Below are 11,679 nucleotides of genomic sequence, written 5' to 3'. Positions count from 1 at the left end.
ACTAGGACTCAACAGCACACAAACCAACAGCCACCCTCAGAAACAACTCACTGGGAACAAAGGACCCGATACCCAGCATGAGCAAAACCAATGTAGTGTACAAAATCCCATGCAAGGACTGCACAAAACACTACATAGGACAAACAGGAAGACAGCTAACGATCCACATCCATGAACACCAACTAGCCACGAAACGACATCCTTAGTAGCCACACAAGCGGATGACAAGCAACATGAGTTCGACTGGGACAACACTACTATTATAGGACATGCCAAATAGAGAACAGCCAGGGAATTCCTAGAGGCATGGCACTCATCCACCAATCCTATCAACAAATACATCGACCTGGACCCAATATATCAGCCACTGCAGCGGATAGCTGGAACTGACAACTGGAAGCAGCAGAGACAAACCACTATAAATGCCGGAGGAAACATCACAGAAGCGCTTCACAGGAGGCTCCCAAGCACTGAGGATGTCACCTAGACAGGGGACAAAACGTCTGCAACACAAATTCCTAGTCGGCAAACAGAGCCATAACGATCATGATAATACACACACTGTGACAAGGGTCAGGCATCCACTCACTCCACCGCCAACGCTCAGTAGCAGCAGCATGTTCTATCAACGAGATGAAGAGCAGAAATTCACCACAGATCCACAGACTTCACCTTCCAAGCCCACGACCACCTCCATGCAGAAGGATGTGGACAGCAGACACAATGGAGCACCACCATCTTTACACTCCCCTTCAATCCTCTCACCATCCTGACTTGGAAATATATTGCCATTTCTTCACCTCTGGCTCAAAATTCTGGAATTCCCTCCCTAACAACATTCTGGGTGAACCCACAGTGGGTGGACTGCAGCAGTTCAAGAAGGCAGCTCGCCACCACCTACTCAAGGGCAACTAGGGATGGGCAATAAATGCTGGCTAACCAGTGATGCCCACATCCCACAAATGAATAAATTTTTTTAAAAGAGTAATGACACATCAGGCAAAACCAATGTAGTGTACAAAATCCCTTGGCAAGGTTATAAGGAGCAGTGTGGTTTTGTTATTGTCTTTCACTGTTGGAGTTTAGATTCAGAAATTGCGTGCAGTTGAAAGGAGTGTACAAGAAAAAGTTGCCTTTAATTATCATAGGTAAACGTGCAAGTCATTACATGCTGTATTTGGTGCCAGGATCGCAAATTTCACACTTATATGGAGTCAGGAATAAAATATGTTTTGCTATTGACCATAATGGGCTTAATGAACTGTCCTACTTCTCTGTCATCCATCAGATATTTGCCCTTCTTTGAGACAATGGTTTAAATTGTTCTTGCCATAACATACTTCTATTTGGCAAATACTTCCGGTGATGGAAGCTTTGATTTCAGAAATTTGGCCTTTCCCCAGGCTACCAGACTGTTTTGACCTGAACTTTGAATGAATGGACTGAAAGCTTTCATTGTAGCACTGGTGCACGTAGGAATAAAGTTCAGTGCAGGAGGAGGAGCACAGCACAGAGTTCTGTATCTTTTCATTCCCTTTTAGTTAACGGGGACTTTAAACATTCATACATTTGTCATTGTGAGATATGTGAATGTGAAGAGACTCAGTGGATTGTCACAACTCTTTCTGCTAGCTTGTGCCTTTTTGTTTCTCAATGGAGAATGTTCCATGAACCATTGTGGGGTTCAAGTGTTGCATTCATACTTTGTCCAACACCACTTGTGTTCCCTCAATATGTAAAAGGTTTCTTTGGCTGAGTGAGGCCAGTTGTTTAACCAGTTAACTTAGAGTTGTAAAAATAATTGAACTGCATTTAGGCTTTTTATGGGTTTGTTTTTCTTCTGTTACTTAAGTTTAATTCTTTCTTGAAGCTTTGTACATTCAGCAAAAGGAACTTTGTTTGTTGCCAGAGACCAGTTAACCTTTGGCTCATTCAAATATGCTCAGGCCTGAAGGAATTTTACATGCATGGAAATTGCTAGGCAAAGACATACTTCGTTTGCCTTCTGCTATCGATAGCAGAACAGATTAGAGGAACTAAATGGCTCCTTTATTTCAAAACCAATGTCTAGTATTGGAATGGGACTGTTAGTGCAGGATGCAGCAGTTGACCTTATAGAAAGTAGACCACAACAAGATGCTATTTAGAGGCCATTAATGGAGTTGCTGATTCATTACAGCAATCCATCTATCAATATCTACAGCGGATTTGGTGCCAATGGGGCAGAGTTTTTGGAACATTCAATCAACAGTCACCTGTCACCAAGCCCACCACATGTCATATTGTGTCTCAAATGACAAAAGCTGCCAAAATATTTTGTGGAATATGTGAGTGCACATTAGAGTGCAACAAATGATTTAGTATGTGACCATACAGGTGAGCGTCACCCATACTGCATAAACATCATAAATTCAGCATCAAAAGGACAGCAGGATATGTCTGGTGTTTGTTTTAAATTGAAAACAGATAAAAAATTCAGCCTCACTGCTTTAAGCTGGATCTTAGGGGAATATACGTGGCATATTGATTTTTGAGAAATAGTCTCTGCTTGCCAAAGCTGTCTATTTTTAGTTTCTCCAAAGAAAAACAGGCTGCAATGAGGTTATTTCCTGTTCTCAGCTTATAACACTTGACAGCATTATTTAGAAATGCAGGACAATTATTTCAGGGATTCTTGACTCCTAGTCTTGTGTATGTTTACTTTTTGGTTTCCTTGCTCACAGAATATGAACGTTGCTTGCCACGACAAATATGTATTACCCATGGTTACATCTGAACGGAAAAAGTTGGGCAATGATTTAGTTCTAACATTGTCCCTAATCTCTGAGCTAACTCCTTTTTGTGGGGTGCTGGGTCATTGAATTTATTCCTCTTTTCTTCAAATTGATAGAACGATCTGATAGAGGAATCTAGTCAGAAAGTCTTGAACAAGTGAACACAAATACTAGATGATTGGCAAGCAAACAAGAGGAATTTTGTTTAATGTGTGGGGATGAGCTGGAACGTACAGCCTGAAAGGACAGCGGAATCTGATTGAACAACTTCCATCAAATAGCACTCGAGGGAAGAAAACCTCAGGGTCACAAGACAAGAGCAGGCGCTGTGTAACAGACTGGACAGCTCATTGTACACACGCACAATGGGTTAAACAGACCCTTGTTGTGCTCTAATGTTCTATAAGATAAACTGCTGCATCCTGTACTAATAGTCCCATTCCAAGACTGACATTGGTTTTGAAATAAAGAAGCCATTTAGCTCCTCTAACCTGTCCTGCTATTTGATTGCATCATGGCTAATTTATAGCTATTTGCTAATCACCCCATTCAGATATGTTAAGAGATATCTCTAAAGCATGGTGAGAATTCAACCCTGGTCTCCTGGGTCAGAGATGGGGACATTCTCACTGTATGGCCCAACATGGCTCCTTTGCATCTTGTCGCTGTGCACCCACCTTGTTTACATAAAGCTTATTAGCCTTGTATATAGGGTTCCTTTTCATATTTTTCATTTTTTTCCTTCCCCTTCAATTTCAGCAAATGCCTTTTTATTTCTCCAACCATTCACTTTATTAACTAGGGTAGAAACTGAGGTTGTAAACAATACCATGCAAATGTAAATTTTGCCTTTTCTCTCCCACTGTTGAGATTGAATACAGTCTAGCGCTTGTGTTTACAATTAACTTTCTTTGTTAAACTTCTGAAATTAAACAGTTAAATTTAGGAAAATAATTGTACTCCCTGTCCTTTGTAACCTTAGTAAAATGTGGGTGGTTGTGATCTAACATAACATCCACATTATGGCAAGAGTAATCATATCAGATGCTCCTGATGCTGAGCTTAGGGGTCAATCGTTGCTCCGAGGATTGAGTAGACAATTCCATGCAATAATTGAGGGTGTGCTGCATGATTTGAGAGGTCTGCTTCTGAGGGGATATTAAATCAAGGCCCTGTCTTGCCTTGTCTGTTCTAATCTTGTGATGCAACTTTGAAGCACAGGGAAGTTGTCTCAATGCCCTGGTTTCCAGTGTTCTCTATCCAATCCATACAACTAAAACCAGATTAATTTATAGTAATTCACCTCCTTTCTGTCTGTTGGACTTTGTGCAAATTGGCAATAACAATTGGTTATAAAACCTCTCATTAATCGTTCAGCGTTCTGAACAGGTGACCGGTATTTTTGTGAAATTCACCAGGATTTACACAACAATGATTACTAAACTATTACTAAACATGGCTGTTATGAGCAAAAATGTAAGTAGATAATTACAAGTGGGAAAATGGATAATGAAAAGCTGGAGAGAAATGGAAAGTGATGTTGAGAGAAGGGGATGGTAATGAAAGGCAGAAATGAATGACAAGGAGCAACTAAGGAAATGAGGGGGCAACTAAAGCATAGGGTCACCATTACAGAGGAAGGGATGCATCTTCATTATCATTAATTCCCTGCTCAAAATCTGCTGCTGATGGTTAAGGTAGTAGAAGTAAGTGTTTTGCATTTATGTCACGTGACATAGGTAAGAGAATGCAAGGCAACAGACATTGAATTGTTGGAGGAAATGAGGAGCAGTGATGGAAGTTTGAAATGGTCATCAGTGAATGAAGAAATAATGGATGTTAGTGATGGCGTATCAGTAGAGTTGAGGTTGCAAATAGCATGTGGCTTCACATAAATCAATATTATTGACCAAGAAACCATATTTTTTGAAAGTAAATTCTTTCCAAATGTCTTGCTAGTGTAGCCATTTTTAAATTCGACATGCATGTTGGTGTTTCAATGCTTGAATCTTTGGAACATAGCATTAATCGGCCAACCTCATATTGAGTAGTCACGTTAAGAATCTCTGAGTCAAACTCAGTGAATTAACTCTGTTTGAGAATTGAAGTGAGTTCATTAATAACTCTTGTTATGAGTGAAAAATTAAGGCCAAACTGCAGACCATCAACAGAATCTGTGGCAGCTTTATGAAAGTGTGAGGAAAATCTTATTTTGCCATTCACCTGCTTCTCCATTTCCAAATATGACCGAGTTTTCAGTAAATCAGCATTGATATACTTGGCTTAAAAATGTATTGCTGGAAAAGCGCAGCAGGTCAAGCAGCCTCAAAGGAGAAGGAGAATCGATGTTTTGGGCATAAACCCTTCTTCAGGAATGAGGAGGGTGTGCCAAGCAGGCTAAGTATGCTTTGATATACTTGGTTAGAGTGGCAGTTCTCAAAAAGACGTTTCGGGCAAAAGCCCTTCATCAGGAATAAAGGCAGAGAGCCTGAAGTGTGGAGAGATAAGCTAGGGGAGGGTGGGGGTGGGGAGAGAGTAGCATAGAGTTTAATGGGTGAGTGGGGGAGGAGATGAAGGTGATAGGTCAGGGAGGAGAGGGTGGAGTGGATAGGTGGAAAAGGAGCTAGGCAGGTCGGACAAGTCAAGGGGACTGGAAGTTTGAAACTAGGGTGAGGTGGGGGAAGGGGAAAGATAGAGGTTTATAAAATCATGAGGGGCATGGATAGGCTAAATAGACAAAGTCTGTTCCCTGGGGTGGGGGAGTGCAGAGCTAGAGGGCATAAGCTTTGGGTGAGAGGGGCAAGGTATCAAAGGAACCTAAGGGGCAACCTTTTCACATAGAGGGTGGTACATATTTGGAATGAGCTGCCAGAGGAAATAGTGGACGCTGGTACAATTACAGCATTTAAAAGGCATCTGGATGAGTATATGAATAGGAAGGGTTTAGAGGGACCTTCATCTCCTCCCCCACTCACCCATTGTACTCTATGCTACTCTCTCCCCACCTCCACCCTCCCCTAGCTTATCTCTCCACGCTTCAGGCTCTCTGCCTTTATTCCTGATGAAGGGCTTTTGCCCGAAACATCGATTTTGCTGAAGCTCCTCGATGCTGCCTGAACTGCTGTGCTCTTCCAGCACCATTGATCCAGAATCTGGTTTCCAGCATCTGCAGTCATTGTTTTTACCTAGTTCTCAAAAAGAACCATGCCAAGCAACAATGCTTTATGTGGTTATGTTTTGTATCTGAATCATTTTGTAAAAGTAAAGTAAAATGAGAATAACAAATGTGCTTGTATTTAGTACTGCTTCTGTTCAGCAAATTATATATTCCAAATAGGGAACCTTGTAATAGGGAATATCAAAACACGCAATTTCAAAATTGTTCTACCTTTGACAAGGAATGGTGCCTTTATAAGACACATTGTTACATTGAACACAAGTATTGACGCTTGTTTCAGTATTCCTTTTTAGGTTCTGAATCTGAATATTCTGCATCAAAATAGATGTATAAAAATAAATGTTGCTTGGCTCTGGTTTAATATTGGCACTGAATCTCGTGTTTGTTTAGTCTAGTAGTTTCTGAACCATGAGGTGAAACCCTGTTCAATTGATTGAAGCCAACACCAGCAAACTGAAACCTTGGACACTGTGTCATTAATGAAATTAGCAGACAGTTTTTATGTAAAAATAACTTTTAGCGAGGCCAGCATTTATTATTCCATCCCTAATTGCCCTCAAGGAGCTGATGGTGAGCTGCAGCCTTGAACTGCTGCAGTCTGTATGGTGAAAGTACTTCCACTGTGTACTGGATGAAGTATTGACTTAATGATAATGAAGAGATAATTCACAGCTTTGCCCTAACTGGCATTGCTTCTTTTGATAATAAATGGAGTTACTTTATCATGTCTTATTAGAGTTGGAGCTGATTCCTCTCAATGGCATATATTGCAATTCAATTTTGTGTTTCTCTGCAGGTACGGAAACACGTGAATGACCTGTATGAAGATTTACGAGATGGACACAACTTGATTTCTTTGCTGGAAGCCCTTTCAGGGGACACTCTGGTAAGTTCAGTTATACACCAACCTACAAACATTGATCCTTGATGGTTCACCGTGAACTCCCGACCAAACTTGTTCCACAACTTTTCCTGTATTTAATTTATTTTCAGACGAAAAATGCTGAGTAGTAGGTTTTGTGGTTTTTCTATTTATCTTTCTTCTTCGCTCCCTAAAACCCTCTTTCTAAAATTGGGCTCTTCAGAAAATGTTTATAGCTTTTGTTGCAAACTTGCTTTCCATATCTAGAGATGAAAACTCTCTTTACACATATTTTGGAGAGGGAGAGTAGAGTTAGATAAATATTTAAATACATGTAAAGATAAGTATTTTGTGTAGTTTGTTCCATCTTGAAAAACGATTTATGGATATGTTGTTTAATTCAGCCTTGGGTGCTTTTGACAAGGCAACATTTATTGCCCATCCTAGTTGCTGTTGAGATGGTGGTGGTGAGCCACCTTCTCAAACTTCTGCAGTCCATCTGACAAAAGTGCTGTCGGGTAGAGGGTTCTAGGATTTTTGGCCCAGCAACAATGACAAGTGACTGATTTATATTTTCAAGTTGGGATGGTGTGAGACTTGGGGAATTTGGGAGGAAGGGGTTCCCACACACTATGCTTTTTGTTGAAATATACATATGTCAAGTAGCTCTTCGATCTCTTCTATGTGTGTCTTACTTCCTTTTACTTTATTTGCTTTTCTCTGTTTTATGTTGACCTTGTGTTTTCATTTCATACAACTTTTTACTTCTCGTCTGTCCTGTGCCTTTTTGTCCTTCTTTTCCTGTACCTCCTGTATGGTTCGATAGCCAAGGGAGCGAGACATACTGAAGACGTTACGGTTGGTGAGTTCAGCAGAAGCATGCGCGTGTGACCAGCATGAAGATGGTGATGGTGACAAGGGGGTAGGTTGCTCACTGGCCCCCAGTAACTCTACTAATGTTGCTTCGACTGGTTGGTGAAGAGATTGTATAACAAAAAACTGAACTAAAAGGTATTCCAGTAACACACTAATTATCTGGCAGAGGCAGTGTAACATGGGGCAACCCATTAGCACAGGTGCCAAAGTTCACACCATCCAATTTAACACCGGTTGGGAATGGGAATATTTTTAACTGGAAATGCCTGCAAAATTCAGCTGCAGCTTTACTAGGTGGCTCTAAATGGGCTTTCCGCCCCACCCTCAACCACCAAAGGAAAAGAATAATAGTATCTTAAAGCCTTATTTTCTGTCAGTGGAAGAATACTTGACTATTACTTTCCTTCATGTTAATCCAGTTGTTGGTTGAAATCTCCCTTACTTTTCCACACTGTGTTTCCAAGGAGCCATCTTTGGAGAAAAGATGTAGGCCAAACTTTGTCATACACCCATATCAGTCATACATTAGGCTATCAAATGTGGAGGTAGAAATTGATTGGAGTTTGGTGAATTTACTGGGAATTTGCAGTTGATTATAAGTATTTGTTATTGATGCGCTATTTTTTCATTAAAGTTTATTAGTGGCAATCAATCATATTTTGTGCCATTTGATGAAGTTATTAATCCGGAGATCCCATGGGAGTTCTGCTGTTACACTTGGGCAGGAGGGCAATTGCAAAACTAGTGGGAGAATCCCTTATGGAAAGTCTATTCATTAATCTGACAGGAAGGTTAGGGTTTGGAGTGGGAGAGGGGTCTTCCACAATTAGTCTCCAGTATTGGGGGGGTGGGGTAGCCTGAATTGTTTAGTTATATGATCTTACACCTCAATTGACTTAATGGCATGGCGGCACAGTGATTATAACAGCTGCCTCAGTGCGTCAGGCACCCGGGTTTGAAACTAGCCTCAGGCAGCTACCTGTGTGGAGTTTGCACATTCGCCCTGTGTCTCTCTGGGTTTCATCCAGGTGCTCTGGTTTCCTCCCACAGTACAAAGCTGTGCAGGTTATGTGGATTGGTCATAATAAATTGTTTGTAGTGTCGGGGATGTGCAGGCTAGATGGAGTAGCCATCTAGAAATGTAGGGTTATAAAGATAGGGTAGGGAGAGTTGGTCTGGGGAGTGGGATACTCTTCGGAGGGTTGGTGTGGACTCAATGTGCCAATGACCTGCTCCCACCCTGTAAGCAGTCTATAATTCCATGAACTCCCACAGGCACCTTCTATAAGAGGTATTTCAAGCTTGCACTACTAGTGTGGAATTTAGTTTAATTTTATTTCCATAACAGGACAGCTGTGATTATTCAACAATCTGGTGTTATTGATACATTTTGCCATTAGAGCTGCCAATAGAGCAAGAATCACCTGGCATGTCCAACAATTTGTTTAATCTTGGGACTCTGCTATGAGTAATTAGGAGTAAGATTGTAGGGGCATTCTAAGAAAGTTTGGTAAATATTTTTCATTTCCTTTGAACACTTGCATATTTCTTCAGAACATTGGAGAGGTGGGAACAAGGTTATGACCTGGGCGGCATGATTGCAGTTGGAGAGTCATGTGTTGACACCTCCAGATAGGTGTCCAAGCCGAGTTGATGACCCTACTTGCTGAATCCTTAATCTGGTGCTTCTGAGTTGCTAGAAAGGGAGTGAGTGGAGATATCTTTCAGGTGGGCTACCTATCTAATATGAAACCTAGTATCCTGCCTGTGCAATACAGATGCAGTTAATCTATTAAGATCTTCATATTCAATAATGTTTCATCCAGGTAACTTACTGACCTTGGCATGTTTTCTGTTTCTGACACCAATCACATTTACTGTGGACCCCGCTTTTTTTTTAAACTTGCATCCTAAACTTCTGGTTCAAGCCTCAAAAGCACATTAGGTAAGGTTGAAAGCCGTTCACATGAATTCCATTCATAATCACACTGGGTGTTTTTCAGAGGACTCTGTTTATTTGTGCCACAACACCAGAGGAAAGCACTTCCTGCATATACACTGCGTCAGTGTATACATCTATTAAAGCAATCAAGTTGTCTTGATACAGATTAACATCAAAGGTTAAGTTGCCCATTATCAGATCTGTGTGTTCCCTAACCAATTGTAAGTTTGCCTATCTAGTTTGTCTATCATTTATTGAATGATAAATATGCTTTGATAATTTGGTGACTGATGAAGACCTGCAATCAGGAAATTTCAGTTACAAAGAACAAAGGAACTTACAGCCCAGGAACAGCCCTTTTGGCCCTCCAAGCCTGTGCTGATCCAAATCCACTGTCTAAACCTATCAGCAAATTTCTAAGGATCTGTATCCCTCTGCTCCCCACCTACTCATGCATCTGTCCAGACGCACCTTAAATGAATCTACCGTGCCTGCCTCTACCACCTCTGTTGGCAGCGGTTTCCAGGCACCTACCCCCTCTGTGTAAAGTACTTTACACATGTATCCCCCTTAAACTTTTCTCCCCTCACCTTGAATATGTGGCCTCTCATTATTGAATCCCTCACCCTAGGAAAAAGCGTATCTCTATCCACCCTGTCTATACCCTTCATGATTTTGTAGACCTAAGTCACGTCCCCCTCAATCTCCTTTTTTCTAATGAAAACAATCCTAATCTACTCAACATCTCTTCATAGCTGGCACGTTCCATATGAGGCAACATCCTCGTAAACGTTCTCTGCACCCTCTCCAAAACGTCCACACCCTTTTGGTAATGTGGCGACCAGAACTGTACATGGTATTCTATATGCGGCCGAACCAATGTCTTGTGCAATTTTAACATGACCTGCCAGCTCTTATAATCAATACGCCATCCAATGAAGGCAAGCATAACATAACATGTGCCTTCTTGACCACTCTATCCACCTGTGCAGCCACCTTCAGGGTACAATGGACCTGAACTCCCAGATCTCTCTGCTTATCAACTTTTCCCAAGGTTGTCCCTTTACAATGTAGTTCACTCTAGAATTAGACCTCCCAAAATGCATCACCTCACATTTGCCTGGATTGAACTCCATCTGCCCAACTCTCCAGGGTCTATCTATATTCTGCTGCATTCTTTGACAGTCCTTAATGCTTTCTGCTACTCCACCAATCTTCGTGTCATCTGCAAACTTACTGATCAGGCCACTAATGCCCTCTTTCAAATCATCTATGTTTACATTTAGTTAAGCCACTGATTTTGTTTATTTTCATATTCTAATTTGTTTTAGATAAAGATGAAATTAAACTGTGTCAAAACCAAACTAGTTGCTCAGCAGTTAGGCAAACATTCCATTCTACCGTGGACTTGGAGAAGGTGAGGGACAATTGATCAGATTTCAGTGGCCTTAGTGTGTAACTGCTCCTGACTCTGTTTTGTTCCGCATCAAGAATTTTTTATTTGCAGCAACAGTGAGTCGTAATTCATTGAAAAGTACATTACATTAGTATTGTTGGAGCGGAAAGAATAGCTCATTTAAATTACCCTGTTTGTGAAGCGGAAAAAGTATTCAGAGGCATAAGAAAGGTATTGATATAGAATGACCAGGTGTTTGGTCATATAATAAAGAGGATACTTGGGTCAAATGAATACATGGTTTATTAGTGCAATTTTGCTCATACGTTTCTACTCTTGACTATTCTGTTATAGAATCATAGAGATGTACGGCATGGAAACAGACCCTTCGGTCCAACCTGTCCAGATATCCCAACCCAATCTAGTCCCATCTGCCAGCACCCGGCCCATATCCCTCCAAACCATTCCTATTCATATATCCTTCCAAATGCCTCTTAAATGTTGCAATTGTACCAGCCTCCACCACTTCCTCCTGCAGCTCATTCCATACACGTACCACCCTCTGCGTGAAAACGTTGCCCCTTAGGTATCTTTTATATCTTTCCCCTCTCACCCTAAACCTATGCCCTCTAGTTCTGGACTCCCCGACCC

At 41.2% G+C, this 11,679-nt stretch overlaps 1 protein-coding gene across 6 annotated transcripts in view; it reads left to right on the top strand.

Moving 5' to 3' along the window:
- The window catches only part of dst (dystonin), a 642,458-nt gene that overhangs the window by 208,042 nt on the left and 422,737 nt on the right, over positions 1-11,679 (top strand). For 5 of the 6 annotated variants that reach the window (XM_043681269.1, XM_043681284.1, XM_043681300.1 and 2 more), the window contains one exon: positions 6,749-6,838. In XM_043681269.1, the coding sequence (XP_043537204.1) occupies positions 6,749-6,838 (90 nt within the window). Of the gene's footprint in view, positions 1-6,748; positions 6,839-7,640; positions 7,677-11,679 lie in introns of all 6 variants that reach the window. The other variant, XM_043681258.1, reaches the window with a different exon arrangement.

Source organism: Chiloscyllium plagiosum, chromosome 3 (assembly GCF_004010195.1).
Source record: "Chiloscyllium plagiosum isolate BGI_BamShark_2017 chromosome 3, ASM401019v2, whole genome shotgun sequence".
Lineage (NCBI taxonomy): Eukaryota > Metazoa > Chordata > Chondrichthyes > Orectolobiformes > Hemiscylliidae > Chiloscyllium > Chiloscyllium plagiosum.
This window is presented reverse-complemented; position numbering and strand designations above follow the sequence as displayed.